Here is a 16,935-nt window from a genome sequence, read left to right as displayed (position 1 = left end):
GGCAAGACCTCTGGCTTCGAGGGTCCGAAGCTGGACCTCTGCTCCTATACTTAACTGTAGCTGAGACAATTGGCGGACAAGGAGCCTCTAGAGCTCTGTGGCAGACATTTTTTTTTTTTTGTGGAGACACTGGGGCCTGGGCTAGCTAGTACAACTTCTAGCCCCAAAAGTGATTCAAAGGGCCAGTTTCCTACGTGTGTGGCAAGCATTTTCGTTTGGTTATTAAAGCATGTTACTATTAAATACAACCATATACCCTTTTCCACCTCCTGGAATCCACTAGAGATGTCCAAGATGACTGGGCTCCGGGCGTACACAGTGCTAAAACCTGAATGGAGCAGAGGGGCTGGGGTCTTAACAACACATTTTTTTTTGTCGCCTGGGAATACTAGTAGCGTCATTTCCAGTCTCCAATAAGCACAAACTGCAGTATGAAACTAGCATATTCCAGTGTCATAGTTGTTGGATTTAAACATCATGAATAAGTAACATAACTTACTTATTCGTGCAAGCTAAATCATAGTCGTGTTGCGTGTTGTCCAGTATAAAATGGGCTTATCTTGGGAAGTATACACATTAGTGTGCTCAAAGCACATAGTGTATGATACAGGAGTTTTGCTATATAATAAAGTTGATGTAACATTAACTAGTGGCAATGTATATATATGGTAAATATTCAGTGCTTTTGGATGTACAAGTATAATAAACTTTGAAACAAAGCAGTCAAGTGTTTCAAAAAAAGTCACAAACCTTCATCTAGTATAGAAAGGAACCACAAAGTAGCTTGAGTATTGAACAAATGTTGTTCCCTATTAAAAATGAAGCTAGATTAGTGTCCGTTATAGATAGCATATCTTCTTGTTAATAAACCCCTTTTATATCTGGGTGCCTATAAAACACTTCCTGCTTGTGAAACCTCCCAACTCTAGTTACATATCAATAAAGAGACAACCCAGCTCTTTAATTGCAGTCACGTTTATTTGCAGTCTCTATACACACTTTCTAGGGAATCAAACTGTTCTGATACATTTTTTGAGAGGGGTTCACAATGAAACTGTCACCGTTTTTCCTACAAATAAATACAAGACTTAAAGTGTTGCACAGCTCTAAAATATACAAAGGCTTGGATTGAATGTAAACGTTGAAAACATTTTACAAAAGAAACCATCTTTGCAACAATTTAAAAAGTTCATATTTACAAATGTTACAAAAATACAAAATGGATGCAAGTCCAAAAACCATTGTCTTTTCGGCCAGCAGGAACTGGTTCTAGTACCAAAATAGTTACACCATAACCTTCGGAATTCAAGAATTCAAGCTTTGTTACCGTCCTATCCTCTTAGCATCCACCATCTTTAGTGAGTAAAGAGATTGGACTCACTGGCCAGAGCAAACGCTGTCTTTTGTTTGCTACTAGTCCATGTCCTCTACTGAGCCAAAACCAAAACAAGCAAAATCAAACCAGAATCACCAGCAAAGCAAGAAAGTGAAACAGAATTCCCACACACAACATAACCATGTTGGATAAACACAGACGAAGAAAAAAATTGCATCAGTGCAAACAACAGACGTTTCAATTGGTCTTGTTCTTTGTTTTTATTTTTTAAACAATACCTAATGTGTGTACCCTGCTTCAAGCTGACAGTGATGTTAAAGACAGCCCTACGTCTTGGTCTTGTTTAGTATATTATAAAGCTGTGAAGACTAATTTTTAAGGATTTGCTTGCTTTTAAAACTTTCTTATTCAATATTCTTGTCCACAGTGAATCTAAAATCCGTCTTTATTTGGGATTTCTTTAAATCTATGAAATACAAAATAGAGAAACTCTGATATAGATTTTTAGAGTAAACAAAATAAGTAAAACTATATTATAAGGGTGGTTCTGTGATCATCACATAGACGGTACCTTATTGCCTCACTATTCAAGTCAAATATGTATTTTAAAAATATATGATATGATTACCTAAATTAATGTCAATAATAAAAGGTGACATTTTTATTAAAGCCAATTTATGTTTTTCTATTCAAGATTTAGAATCACTTTTAAAACCCACATACCTTTCTTCACACTAAAAAACCCCCTACCTACACAAAAGCCATACTGCAAACGAACTGCTTTTATGAAAATTACAAATGATCACCTATTGTGACTGAAAACGATGGTTCCTTATCACATTTGTCTAAAAACTTTTATTTTTAAAATTTTGTGGAATGTACTTTCAAAGCATGAGACAGATTTGTTTATGACCCCACACGATGTCAAACCATGCTGGTTGTGTGTGTGTGTGTATGTGTGTGTGTTGCTTGTTTTTGTTTTTTTGTTTTTTAATGAGTTACATGTTCCAATGGTAAATGATGCTCAAATTTCTTTCAATCCCCAACATTTTCTTTTAACAAAATTTTAACACTTTGTATATGTTCAAACCCTTTACCAGGTAGTTTATCTATCCCCAGCACACACTTGCGCTCGCTCTCTCTCTCTCTCTCTCTCTCTCTCTCTCTCTCTCTCTCTCTCTCATTCTTTCTCCCAGTTCTCAGTCTCCTCCTCTACCCCTCCACCCCCAACACCCATTTTACATACAAGAATGACAAGAAATTAACTAACACAGTTTGGTAGTAAAAACAAATAATAGAAGAAGCCAGACATTTCCCCCCAAACAAACAAAACACCGACAACAGATTCTTTAATTCTTAATCTGTAAATATTATAACGAATTTCTATTGAAAGACAGTGTCTTCTTAGACCATACTTTCTCCTTCATTTATCATGAGTTAATCCTTTCATACGTCTTACTTTCTCAGATACCACTTGCATAAGCATAAAGCCAGCTGCTTCTCACTTGCTTGGTAACCCTGGTGTGTTCTGCCATCGTCTTTCACAGATCATTTTTCTCCTTAGTTCTAATTTCTACTGCTCCCATTCAAAACCTATTCTAAGTACATAGGTGCTTATATTTCTGACATATGATTTCAAACATTAGTATCAGTTCATGTTAAAATCAGAGGTGTGAGAACCACTTGCAGATCTCAACTTGTTTCTATACTTTTTTTTTCAGTTTTAAGACAAGAAAATTCAAGTAATTTCAAGTAATTCAGCTTGTTTCCCTGCCTTCATTTTATCAGGGCTCTTGCCCTGACGTTTCTTTTCCCACCCACCACCCTCCCCTTTTGCCATCAAGCAGTTCTAGTAAAAATCAGACAAAAAAAAAAAACCCAAACAAACCGCTGTATGTAGCATTGTGAACCAGAGCTGCTCCCCATGCCCAGGTGAAGAGTGAATATAAATAATGCATATACACATACTCATTTCCCAACGACATTGTTCACAGTGTCACTTCTGTTAAGTTTTAGGTAGCATGAAGCTCATCAGCACAGAGAAAAAGCTTCGCTGAAAACTCATCACAGGGCAGGTGCTTACTGAGAATTTTATAGCTCTGTGGCATGCTTAGGTTCTATCTCTGTTAGTTTAAGAACCTGGAGCTAATCAAGAAGCTTAATGAGTGTAGTCATGAGAGTATGACTGTTTGTCCCCAGTAGCCTTATAGAAAACATGACCTAAAATTAACTACTGGTTTCTCTACTCATTCTTCTTAAAGCAATTCACTGGGAAAAAAAAAAATTCGACTCTAAAGGACACTGTTTAATGCTATTGGGAGGGGGGGGGGGTCTTTGCATTGAGAAGGATGATTTCTCTCATTGGTTAAAAAGATCAAAAGCATGCTTTTCATTCTGTTCAAATTGCCACATGGCAAGACACAGCCACAAACTCAGATTAGCTTGTTTCTGCTACAATTTGTCACAACAATGATTAGGTCTGAATTCGTTATTTTAAGTTAATCACAATTCAGTACATGACCTCAATATTTCCATTATTTCACCAGTTTTAAATTCATATTTGAGGTTTATCACTCAGAAATCATGTTGGTGGACATTTAAACATGGTATTTGATATGAAAATGGTATTCACAGAATACAGGTATTATATTTTGTATGTGTCCTATAAACAGTTGGTGTGTGGTAGATAATTGGCCACTTGTCCACTCATCATTGATAAATCTATTTACACATTTTTATCAAAAATATGGTATTTACATATGTGTAGTTCTTTCTTCTAAATCTTGCTTTAGTTCATTTTAATGTAAAAAAATACCAAACTTCCAGAGTAATTTCATCTTCTTAAAGTATGACAGTGAGGGCTTTATTTTCACAATAGGCAGCTCTGGGAAAACCTTGTCTAGGTTTCAAGAAAGTTAGATATTTTTTGTATTCTTTATTATCACAACGAATGAGATCGGGTAAATCAAACTATGCTAAAGAAAATCAGGACAGACGGAACTGCTACTTAAAACATGAAAACTAATAAAAAAAGAAATGACTCAATTACTTTCTGTTTCTCCAGCACATATGTAGAAGCTCATGGCCAAGCAACGATGCGATTCCCCCACCCAGTTAGTTCCTCTACGGTATCACACAATTCGTTCAACAGTAAGGGGCTGGACATCTGAGGTCTGCTTGGCTCAGGCAAACTATGTGGAACTCTGGGAGGATCGGTCATCATGTGGGCTCCCGTCAGAGTTTTCAGTCTCTCCCTCGGAGATGGCCTGCATTGGCGTACTGTACAGCCTGCAGCGGACACTGTAGCGGCTGCTGCTGGCCACAGGTGGGACCCGGGAACGTCCAACCCGGGATGATGCTGAGGTGGCAAAGGTTTTCGAGGAAAACCCTTCTGCATTGACTCGTGGAGAGCACGGGGACAGAGGGGACAGCGCTTCAGCCCCGGGTGTGCCCTGGTGGGTATCATCAGGGCTCTGTGAGGACTCTGAAGTGAACTCTCCAGGAGGCTTGGGCAGGATGGGGCTCTTCAGGATTTCGGTGGCAGACATGCGGTAACTAGAATCAGAGCGACTGCCTTTCTTGAGAAGCAGTAGCTTAAATTCTTCGTTGGATGTGTTGGACTTTTTGGCATTTCGGTAGATGAGACCAGGAGACCTCTGGCTAGTCCCAGATGTCACATTGCTGCCAGTTGAAGCGACAGAAATGGCACTGCTGCTACTGCTCCCAAGGGGAACCCTGGATTTGCTTCTAATAGACATGTCCCCAGAATCTTTCCTTCCAAGGACTTTCCTCTTGGATCTTTTAAGAAAAGAGAAAATGGGGTAAAAATCTGAGTCCACATACAATTTATGAATTAATAAGTTTGCCATCTGATTCCCATATCTATTATATTTAAAGAGCATCCTATATAGTAGGATTAGCACCATACAGAGGAAGCTTAAGATTCATTACTTGCCCCCCTAGAGTTTAAGGGGGGGGGGAACTGCCAACTTCTATTTACAATGTGGGGCAAGACTGTTGCTTTTTCTCATTCAATCTGTTTGGACAGAGAAATATTCTCACGTCAACAATAAGCTTCCAAATAATACTACTTCCAAATAATACTAAGTACAGCAAATGGAAAATGGCGTCGTTGGGACACGACTGGCCTTAGCTTGATACCTGATGGGCCTTAATGATGAATAGTGGAGATTCGTGCTACAGACTAACCTACATTTTACAAATTAAGTCGTTTTAATTCACTGCACATGAAAAGTTAGTTTAGTGACTTTTAAAATAAATCAGTTTTTGAATGCAAATGCAGTAATCCTTAGTTACTCAGGGACAGCAATAGTGTATCAAGCAGTAAGTCAACTCTTTGTGAGGAATTAAAAACTCAAACCATCTATGCAGCTCTTAAAATATTATAAAACCTAAGCTCTCAAGATAGAGAAATAACTCTTGTCACTGGGATGGAAATAAATAGGCAAATCCTCCACAAATACAAATCTAAGTTTACCAAACTCCTTAAATCTACCTAAGCTCTATTTCGATCATGGAATTATTGATCTTATTTTGGATTAAGTGCGCCCAAACTCGATGAGTCTTCAGCCTAACTTAGTCATTCCTGACTCTGGTGGCATGTGTTCTCACCAACGTAAAACCTTGTGTGGTAAGGAGAAACGTGAGCTTTGCCTTTCCAGATTCCAGAGGAGTGTGACAGTGCTCAGAGAAACCCTTGTGGTTGATATTTTTACATATCTGTTCTTGGTGTCACCTGAAGGTAGCATTTTCATATAGCAGGCCTTATCCGCATCTACAGTATTCTAGACACAAAATGATTTTTCACCAGAATCAAATCTGTGAGGTTAAGTTTAGATGCTTAACTTATTCAAGGCAGCATAGGAAGCAGCATTGTCAGGATTCTGATTCAATATCTTTCTAATTCTACGAATGTGTATTCTGCCCACTCTTCCAGACACATCACATGGTTCTTTGAGGGCTCATTAACTTACATAGCAAATTAAGAATTTGTTCTGGGTTTGAAGATACATTGTGAGGGTCAGAGGAATATGATTGGCGTTTAGACAACAACTGTAGTTGAAGAACATAAACTGGCGATTCTTACCCTGCTTGTGAGGAAGCTTGACTGCTTACGGTATACACAGAGGCTGCTACTAATGGAACTCTTAGGGAAATGCAGTTGCTAAAGAGCAGTGCTCATTCTTTGAGGAAAATAAAACCAAATGAAACAGCACTAACAGAAAAGAGAACCCTTTTCAAAAGCAGAAGCTCGAGGGCCGGGAAGAGAGATTTAAAAACTGCTTGTGACAGCTTGAATTTTGCAAGAAAATGGATGGAGCTGGAAAACATCATTTTGAGTGAGGTAACCCAGACCCAGAAAGATAATTATCACATGTACTCACTTATAAGTGGTTTTTAAACATAAAGCAAAAAAAAAAAAACAGCCCACAAATCACAATCCCAGAGAACTTAGACAACAATGAGGGCCCTAAGAGAGACATACATGGATCTAATCTACATGGGAAGTAGAAAAAGACAAGATCTCCTGAGTAAATTGGGAGCATGGGGACCTTGGGAGAGGATTGAAGGAGGAAGGGGAGAGGCAGGGAGGGGAGCAGAGAGAAAAATGTAGAGCTCAGTAAAAATCAATAATGATAATAAAAAGCCCTGCTTGAGAAGAGTTTATTTCCCAAATGGCAAGTCTGTGAAAAGCGAAAGATAAACCCTGGCTTCTATCCTTTGGGAATTGTGTCTCGGTCCCCAAGGCCAGGTGGAAGAAGGGACTCATGTTCGTGGAAAGACATTTGGTTCGTGGCTAAGAGTTGGCTTTCAAGGATGAGTTCTGGCTCTGCTTTTTTGGTCAGCAGCTGGAATGGATTGTTACAAATATGGGCCACTGATTATAATGATTATATGGGCCACAGGTTAGAAAGGTACAAAAGAGAAAGTGTGCCTGGGCCAGCAAAGGCACAACCATGTTCTGGGAAAGCAACCCAGAGAACATCTGCTATTCATGGGCTATGGCCTTTCATTTTGGAGATAAAAGTCAGCACCATGAAAGAAATTCAATTTTTAAAGAGAAAGAATATAAGAGAGCAGTTCTCAGGTGTTCTGAGCTGAGATGGGCTCAGATGGTTCTGGCAAATCAACATATGTTTGTATCAGCTAGTGTGAGGTTACAGCTTTGAGCATATTTTATAGACGTGAGGGATTACTTAAAAGCCAGGGCTAAAGAGTGTAACTCCGTGGTAGGGTGCTTTCCTAGCATGTCCTGAGTTTGATTTCTAGTACTGCATAGGTAAATAAGTACAAAATGTAATATGTACAACAGAGGTTATTCTTGAATTTGGGTTTTCACTCCAAGTCATTTAATAATAAATTGTTTTCACAGGTAAATTTGTTTCAGAATATCTTTCCTGGGGGAATCACCCAGTATTTCCCCTTCTGTGATTCTTACTGGGCTCTCTTAATTGAACTTTATATATCTGTCCATCTAGCTATAGCTATCTATCTAGACTCATATTTTCAAACATGCATACAAGTCTATGAATTTTATTTGGAAAGATACTTCTTCCTTGGTTGTTTTTGTTTTGTTGTGTGTATTATGGGTACAAAATGCTTCCCCATATTTTCATTCAAGGAGAGACACTTCAAGAAGCAAATTCTTTTCTGTGCCTTTTGTTTCTAGGAAATTGGCCCAACTCTCTCACCTGTGAATGACAGCAAATAGATCCTCAGTTGTTCGAGGTTTGTTTGGAGACACAAACACACCCTCAGCTTCAGCTTGAGAGTCCTCACTGAGCGGTGAAGTGATGGAGTCATCACTCGGTGATGATTCTTCAAACAAGAACAGAAACATCTTTAGGAGGGAGCTATACATCTCACCACCCTGTTTCCCTGACGCCAGGATCAACTAAAAAAAGGAACCTTACCACGATCTTTAAAATGAGAGGGAGATCTGTCAAATATTAGTTCCTAAATAACAATAGGTTTCTTCTAAATTGTTTTAATAAATGAAAAAAAATGGCAGAGGTAAACCGACACTCAGGGCTAGAGAGAACTACAGGGAATGCAGGAACCACCAGAGGACACATTTCCACCCTAACAAAGGTATCATTAACTGACCTTTCAATGAAGCCTCGTCCATACTTCCTTGGGTCTCCTCTGCTCTGCTGTTGTCAGAGGCACTTTTGGCTGAAATACCTGAAGCAATATTTTCCTGCTCAGAACATTTTTCAGGGAATGAATTTATAGTTGACATCTCTGACTCATGACGGATGGTCACAGGCACTTTGTCGTGGTGACGGCTCACAGCACGTTGATGCTTATGGTGACTGTTCACGTCTGTTACTCTAGTTGATGAGTTGGCTTGAAGTGTGATTCCATCCACAGATTCCAGTTTCACACCTTCTTCCCCAACTCCAGAGGGTGCCTTGGGTCCTTGTTGTGGGACTCCATCTGGGCTAGCTCCATGCTGCATCATTTTACTGCCCAAATCACTGGGGCGGGCAGCAGACACCCTCTGAAACCCTGTTGAATAGCCACAGTTCTTACTTGCTATCTTTTCTGGAATAAGCTCACTTTCCATCTGTATTTGGTCTTTCATCACACGTGAATCGGGAGGATTGCTACCAGCTGAGGTTACAGTTTCTGGATCGCAGTGAGTCTTCACATCAAAAGTAGCGTTCTTTTCCAGATGCTTCTCTGGCCCCATTTCAACTGCAGAGGCATCTAAAAAGGACAGGAGGGTGTCTTCAGCGGAGTACTGGCGTGATACTGATTTCCTTGCTGGGTGTGGCCTTGTTTTACCTGGAGATACAGAAGCCGCAGAAGCTACTGTTGCAGTACTCTCTTCTAAGCCGGGGAGATCTGTATTATTGCCCTCCTTTTGCTTAACTTCCTCAGACTTACTGATAGACCGAAGGTTGACAGATTTCAGGACCGTTGGTGTGATTGCAAGAGACGGCGGAGGGTTTGACCTCAGCATATCTCCGACTGTGTTCTGTTTATGAGTAAAAACATGCAGCGGGTGGCGGTGGTGGAATGGTTTGTTCAAAACATTATGAAGAGCACTTAGGTCAAGATGGGTAGGAGGTATAATCGGAAGTTCCAAATCTTTATTCAATGACAGGGCTCCATCTTTCAAAGACGGTTGCTGTAGTGAGGATTTCCTTTCTGGGACTTTAGGTTTTCTTTTGCTACCTCCAGGAGACAATGGACCTGAAAAGAAAGCTGTTGGGAAAGAGGAGGTTGGTGTTTCTGACTGGCTTGAGTAGCCACTTGATGGAGATGCCAAGCCAGCCAGCTTTTCTGGTGAAGCCAGTTTAAATTCATTATCGACAGAAGGAAGAGATGGGGTGGTGGCCCTTGATTCTGACTGGGATGTTTGGGATTCAGAACTCTCCGGAGATTTGATGCATTCGATAACTGTGGTACCCGTAGCAGTGCTTGAATTAGATAAGGATCTGTAAGGATCATTTGTTTTCAAGTCATTTAGAAGCCAGAGGTCTGCATAGTGAGTTGATTCAGCAGCACCTTCATCTTTGAAAGGTGAAATGTCTGTAGCATCCAACTGAGGTTCCTTAACAGCGTGTTCACTCTGGTTTATCCAAGGAGAGTCCTGCTTTGCAGGCAGATTGGCATTTTCCACTCGAGAAGGCGTGTTGGAGAAATCAAGAGGCAGCTTCATTTCCCTGGAACTGTGAGGCAGATGCTGACCACTGCTTATCTTTGGTTCTTTCTTCTCAGAAATCTCTGTGTTTTCATCAGACTTTCTCAATGATGAGCTACGTTTAGGTGGAGTCGGCTTTGCCTTTGGTTTCCTGAAAGAGATGCTTGGTCTCCCCTGCCTCCTGTGGTCTAAGTAGTCTTGCCAGGCACAGTCTGGAAGACCAGGAGGAACTCCTACACCCTGACCATTCTCTGGGCCCAGGCCTGCATAGTGACAGACATAGCTCTTATTACCTTTGAGACCACAGTCAAAGTGCATCGAGGTATAGTATCCTTCTGTATCCACTGAGAAATGAGAGCTAGTATCTGCTTTGTCTGAAGGAGACTTTTCCAGAAAGCTGTCATAGGTGCCCATGCTTGTGAAACTTGGGCAGCCCAGGCTATCTGCCTTTGGACGCTCAGGACTAAAATCTTGGCGGCAGGATGCGTCATGATGGTGGTGCAGATAATTCCACTCACTGTCGCTTGCATTGCTGTTGTTGGGGTCATCCAGCAGATCTGCAACAGTGGAGGTGAAGGAGTTTGTCCGGTGGCCTCTTACTTTATCCAAGTGGTCACTGTACTGTTCTGTCACGAAGACACTGGTGTCTTCATTAGCATTCGGAGCAATGTTCAGTGACAATTCCGAGTCACAGTGCGAAGAGCCAGTGAGGGGAGGAGAAGCTGCAGGAGGGATTGTCTCTGAGGTCTGGGAGGGGCACGTGGAGCTGCTCCCACTCCAATTACCACTGGATGACTGGTGGTCATCCTTCTGGTCCATGTGGCTGCTGAGGAGGACACTAGCTGTGGAAATGCAATGGATGGGGCTTCCAAAGGTGTCTGAGTTGGAGGAGATGTCACAGCTTCCAGAGTCAGCGGCCATTCGGGACAGACGAGACCTCCCCCTCTCACTGAACTTGTGCTGAGGGCTGTGATGGCGCTGAGAGCAGGCCAGGCCCAAAGCAGGCTGGTGTTCCTGTGTACTTGGGCTGCTTGGAGCTTCACTACGATCATTAGGGGCTCTTTCATGGTCACCCACAAAAGGCTTTCCTTCTTCATATGCTGAGGGTTTAGCACCAACTTTGGGTTCAGCATCTCCACCTCTATTTCCCTCCCGAGGAAGGCTCCGAGATCTCGTGCGGCTGCTCACTACAGGAGTAAACATGGTTTCGCCTTTGTCTGCCAGGGCAGAGATGTTGCCAGCAGAATGAGAAAGGGAAGCTGCAATGCTTTGACCCCTTTGAGCTCTGATTCTCCTTCTGGATGGGGCAGCAATCAGAATATCTTCAGTTTGGCATTCAGAGTCCCTGGTTCCGGACCTCCTATTGACAGTGTTGGAGGGGTCTGGGTTTGTGTGCACAATCACATTCCTTTCCCTGGCCACGGGTGATTCATCGGAATCTAGGGCACATGGAAAACACCATAAGATATTACGGATCGGCAGATTAACAGGCATTCTGAGGGTTGTTTATAAATCTCTGTGCTACCGTATTAAAACTTTTTCCTACAGAAAAGATTAGTATCTAAAATTAGGAGAAAGTTTGGGTGCTTTCTGTACCTCATTTGTCTCTGTTTCTATCTACATGTCTATTTGTATATGTGCACAACACATGCATCGTGTACACTTATTGAGAGAAGATATGCTTTTTGTTTTTAATGAATCATCTCTCTTTGTATTAATTTGCTCCAACAAGTGACTGCTTTCATAAAAGAAACATGATTTCAAAATTCAAAAGCCAAAAACAACTGAAATACAAAATCTAAAGCCCTGGCCACTACTTTTCACTGGTGTTTTGAAATACAAACATAATGGAATAAAATTCATAGACTTCATTAAAAAAATCAAAGTCTTATTTTCATGGAGTTGCTACCATAATATTTTGAAATTAGTATAAATATTATAAAATACATTGAACAGAAAAATTAAATATCCCCAAAGATATATTTTTAAGACTCCATATTTGAATATGTTTAAAATTTACTTGAAAAATAATTAATAGCACAAAAGTACATTTTTCTTCATGTGAAGTTAGAGTTTTCAAAAATACTGCATAGAATATTTATTCATATTCCCATTGCAATGAAACATTTGAAATGACAAGATATATTTCACCAGGAATGCTGGAATCTCTAAGGGTAAGCCTCTATATTCGAGAACAGAGTTTTAAAAAAAAATGCCAAATGGTTTTCTGAATGTAAAATAAATACACAGTAGTTTAAAATGGCCACAAGTTAAAACTTTCAGTATTTCTAAGGGATGTTATAGTTGAAGGCAGTTGAAAGTGGCACCTATTTCCTCTCCTTGTCACCTTCACTAGACAGAAACCATGAACATTTTTTATGCCACACCTATTTCTTGTTGAACTCTTCTGGGAATCCCCGAGATGGTTTTCCTTCTCCTCAATTTTCTTCTCCGCTGTAGGACGGATTGTGAATGAACAAGAGAACAGCGTATACTAGCTTCTCTGTCAAAGCCAACTCCTGCAACCCACAAAAAGGTCTAGTTAGCCTTTAAAATAGCAGACAAATTTTCATTTGCTTGGAACAAAGTGATGTTTACTGATTGGAAGTCAGGGAAGACTTTGGATTAAATCTGTGAACAAATATAAGAAAGTCCTTTCACCCTTATTTAAATGATGCTATAGTAAGATTTACTTCTAAATTCAGCCTCCCACAACAGTTTGCAAAGCCAAAAGAAAGATGCAAAAGAGGAAAATGAAAAGAAATATAGAGAAGAGAGAGGGACATCAGCAAAACCCTCTCACGCTGACCTGGTTATAACCTTTAGTCAGTATTATTTTCTGTTCTATTTCTGGGCTCTTTGAAACTGATACCTTTTGCATAGTAGATCAGTACCCAAGATGTGAACCTAGTGCATCCTAACCCATTTCTTTGGGTCACAAAGCGTCTTTGTGAGTTTTTCTCCCTTCACCTCCTATGTTCAATCTTCTCTAAGCATACACACACACACACACACACACACACACACACACACACACACACACACACACACAAACTGCTGTGAGGAAACACAACATCACAACAGATTAGGGTTTTCTTCTTTTTGATAATCTTCTAACTCTACTTTTGTCTTGGGAATAAACTGGATGCTTTTGGTTTGGAAATAAACATAAAGAGGAGTCCCCAGTCCTGCACTTAAAATGGCTCTACCTCTGATGCCAATCAGCTATATGTCAGACTCCCCTGTCTTCAAAGCATTGTTTGTTGTTATGCATGCAGGGACCAACCATGGTGATTATTAGTTCTTCTCTGTAATCACATTAAGTAGCACTATATGTGGTTCTATTAAATTAGAACAATAAAGAGGAAGGTAAGGAATTCAAACTCTGTCTGGCACAAGCATGCACTGTAGAGTTTCCAGTGCAAGCTGTGGCTAAAGGAGTCTGGAACACTGTGCTTCAGGATTTGATCACCTCATCATTTTTCCTAGCTGTTAAACCTTGGGTCAGCTGTATAGCATCATAGTGCCACCAGTTTCGAGGCCCACTTTGAACTCTGTCTTGTGATGAATGATTACAATGTTATCGGAGAATTCATAAGTGTGATATTTTCCTTTCTTAGTTCCAATAAAAACTTAAATCCTCCATTTGAATCATAATAATTATTAAATACATGATCTACAGACACTGTGTGTTATATAGATGTCATTAACATTGTTCTCATTGAAGCTCTTGAAATCAACATCTAATGTGAGCCTTCATCTTGAGAGTTCCTGAAATAAAACTGAAAGAAAAAATCTTCTCTTTTTCCTAATCACAAGATGATGGCCTATAATCACAGCACTACAGTTTGAAAACAAGAGTTTACTTACAGTACCAGAAAAAAAGCAGGGGCTGCTAATAGTCAGATGTTCTCAGGCTGAAAAATTAGTTAAAGGGGTGCCAGAATGATTCAATTTGGCAGATGAACTCCTCCAAAGCATCTCATTTAGATTATAGAGGGCCGATAAGTGCACATCTTTAGAATAATTTATCCCATAAGTTGAATAGGTCAGCAGGAAAATTAAGTCTCAGCTCACGGCACAACTGGCCAATGCATTAGAGTATCTCTCATTCAGGAGGGAAAATAATATCTGTCCCAGATACCGAGTCCATTTGTTCCCCACTCTAGGCGAGAGAAATCTGAGTGGAATTAATAATAGCAATGTCTAAAATGCTTCTCAGGGGACTTGCAATCTTTAGTTATGGGGAATCAAGGTGAAATCAGTCACAGCCTGGCTGTTTTAAATTTTTCATTACACAAATAAGGTAAAAGGGAACTAGAAGAGGTGTTTAATAAACATTAATGGGAGATCATTTAATCGGGGGGGGGGAATGATTGGGAACAAAGTATAACTCTTCCTCTCTCTCTCCCTCCCTCTCTCTCTCGCACGTACTCTCTCTCTCCCTCCTTCTTTTTCTCATACACACACACACACACACACACACACACACACACTCATACACACACAAATCACATTATTAAACCTATCAGATTTATAACTAAAATTCCAAGCTCCAGCTCCAGAATTCACTCCCTCTGCTATCAGGCTCTGAAGAAGAGTCCAGCTAGGCTTCCATCCTACCTAGACTAATATGCAAACTTTGAATGCATACAATAGCAGAAAGTGAAAAGAAGTCAAGCTTGCTGGTTTTAAAACACAATTCACCCCTTATGTCTGTATCTCGATATTTTCAGATCAAAAATCCCTAAAACCAATACAGAAGTCTAAATGGTCTTTTAGCAAAGCCTACCTTTATCCAGGGAAGCATAAAAACAGATTTTTTCTAGTTGGTCGACAGGACCTTATTTGCAGTTTTAGAAACATGGGTTTTGCTGTTTTCTTTCTTGCGGTGGCATACATCATTATCATGTGATTAATCACTGCCAACGAGCTATTTGGTGATTTTTTTTCAAAAAGAAACTGTCCATCATTTACATAACAAGCAGTCCAGCAGAATATATGCAAATTGGTGTTCAAACCTGACAAAAGCATACTAAATTATCTCCTGACTTGTATGTTGACGAAAGATTTCTTGCTCATAACAAAACTATATTCTTAGCTGATAGGGAAGCTAACAGCACAGGTTTTGACCACACTGAATACATGGAATATTCAGACCCAACTGCCCCTAAAGGAAAGGAAGAAAACGATACCAGTGACATTGATGGGAATAATGCAAGAAGAAATCACTTGAGCATCCTGTTTCATCTTCTCCTCGGGAGTCGGGAGAGGTAGCGCTTTGTTCCAGTTGGTCTGCTTGTCCAGTGTAGAGGGGACATTGTGTATTGGGTTTTTCGGTCTCTGTCCTAACATGACATCTGTGTCTTCATCCTCTGCAGAGTGGGACTGCAAGCAAAATGTATTCAGATTCACATCCCATACCTTACATGCATAAGGAATTTCATAGTTCAGTCTTTTAAAACAAGGCTAGAAATAAGCATGTAAGACAAAGGAAACAGTCATAGAAAATAGTAAACAGAATTAATAGGAAGTTTTATTTCAATAGTGAAGAGGTACAGAAGGAAAAAAATGGGCCCACAAAACATGCTTTTCAGGTGAAACGGGATAAAGAAAAGAGACAAATTAGTCAGAAATCCTGTGCCTTCAAACTGAAGAAAACTGCCTGTCTCTAATCCACTGAAAGGTAAATCTCCTTTCTATATCTTTATGTCACTATAAATTCCCGTCAAAAATCTTGAGAGCTCTAGACCATGCTGATCAATGAAGGCAGATGAGCTAAAAGCCTATAAATTTCCTCAGAGACTACGAAGAAAACCCAGAGACAGGAGACAGTCTGGAACACACCACCTGGAGGATAAACCACCAACCTAATCCAGGAGGCCATCAAAAGTCCAGGAGTTAATTGCACTGCAGAAAGACAGCTTTGGTGAATGACATTTCATAAAGTCAGTTTAACTGACATTAGGTGGCTGCAGAAACGCCAAGGAAAAGATGTGCCCTAGTATCCAAGTACAGTGGAATATACAAATTCTGTTTCTGGAGGGAAAGATGGAAGCAAGTTTCTCTTTCGGATTTGGACTGGTAGAAGAGTTCTGGTTTATTTTCTTGCAGCTTTGTTGTGCAAAACTTTTCTTCCAGCTGCGTAAGTTAGAGGCTTTGATTTCTATATGACATTTGAAAATTGTCTGTCCAAGCCCATGATAAATATTAATGCCGTCTAACTTTTCTTTCAAGCTTGGGCTCCAGACCCAGATTATTCAAGAGGCCTCATTCCACTTTGGGTTTCCGGGTTGGCTTTCTAAACCAGAGTCGTAAAAGACCCAATTTCCACCACTGAACCCAGTTTTCTTTCTTTAAACAGTTCAGAGGGAGATGGGTAACTGTGTAAAATAACTATTTCATTTCCTCTTATTTCAGTAAGTATTTTAATAATACACTGTCCTAAAAATTGGGATTCAAAAAACAAGACAAAACAAACCTCTCCAGTCTTCTTCACATTGGAAACTGTAGTATTGGCTCAGGGTCACATGTATTGTCAAATGAACTGTCCTCAAGTCTCCTTAAAGAGTAGGCTCCCAGAGCCCCTTATTTAAAGGAAACCCCAGCATTTACTTACCTTACCAGAGGTTTCCGCAAAGCCCCCTAATACACCCAACGGTCTATGATATCCCCCCCTCTTGGGAAAATTGTGTTCACCACGAACGGTTTAGTAAAATATTACAACCTTCTTTCTCTCTTCAGCTTTTGTGCAGATTCCCAGAGAGGTGAATAGCTCAAATAAAGTTGAAGCACAAAAGACTTTGTTTCCTAGGTAACTTTCAAAAAGAAAAAAAAAGTTTTGTGTTTGCAGAGAGGGAAGGAGGGAGAGAGAAGGAGGGAGGGAAAGGGAGGAAGGGAGAGAGAGAGAGAGAGAGAGAGAGAG

The 16,935-nt window shown here is 40.2% G+C and overlaps 1 protein-coding gene across 2 annotated transcripts in view; it reads right to left on the bottom strand.

The window, feature by feature from the left end:
• Window positions 1–971: 971 nt before the first annotated feature.
• Window positions 972–16,935, bottom strand: part of Nhs (NHS actin remodeling regulator) — a 338,555-nt gene continuing 322,591 nt past the window's right edge. For both annotated transcript variants that reach the window (XM_026784889.1, XM_026784890.1), the window contains exons 4-8: window positions 15,206–15,398; window positions 12,398–12,529; window positions 8,465–11,449; window positions 8,050–8,176; window positions 972–5,134 (exon numbers count right to left, since the gene is read on the bottom strand). In XM_026784889.1, coding sequence (XP_026640690.1) covers window positions 4,528–5,134; window positions 8,050–8,176; window positions 8,465–11,449; window positions 12,398–12,529; window positions 15,206–15,398 — 4,044 coding nt within the window. In that variant the 3' untranslated portion in view covers window positions 972–4,527. The remainder of the gene's footprint in view (window positions 5,135–8,049; window positions 8,177–8,464; window positions 11,450–12,397; window positions 12,530–15,205; window positions 15,399–16,935) is intronic.

This window comes from Microtus ochrogaster, chromosome X, assembly GCF_000317375.1.
Source record: "Microtus ochrogaster isolate Prairie Vole_2 chromosome X, MicOch1.0, whole genome shotgun sequence".
NCBI lineage: Eukaryota > Metazoa > Chordata > Mammalia > Rodentia > Cricetidae > Microtus > Microtus ochrogaster.
This window is presented reverse-complemented; position numbering and strand designations above follow the sequence as displayed.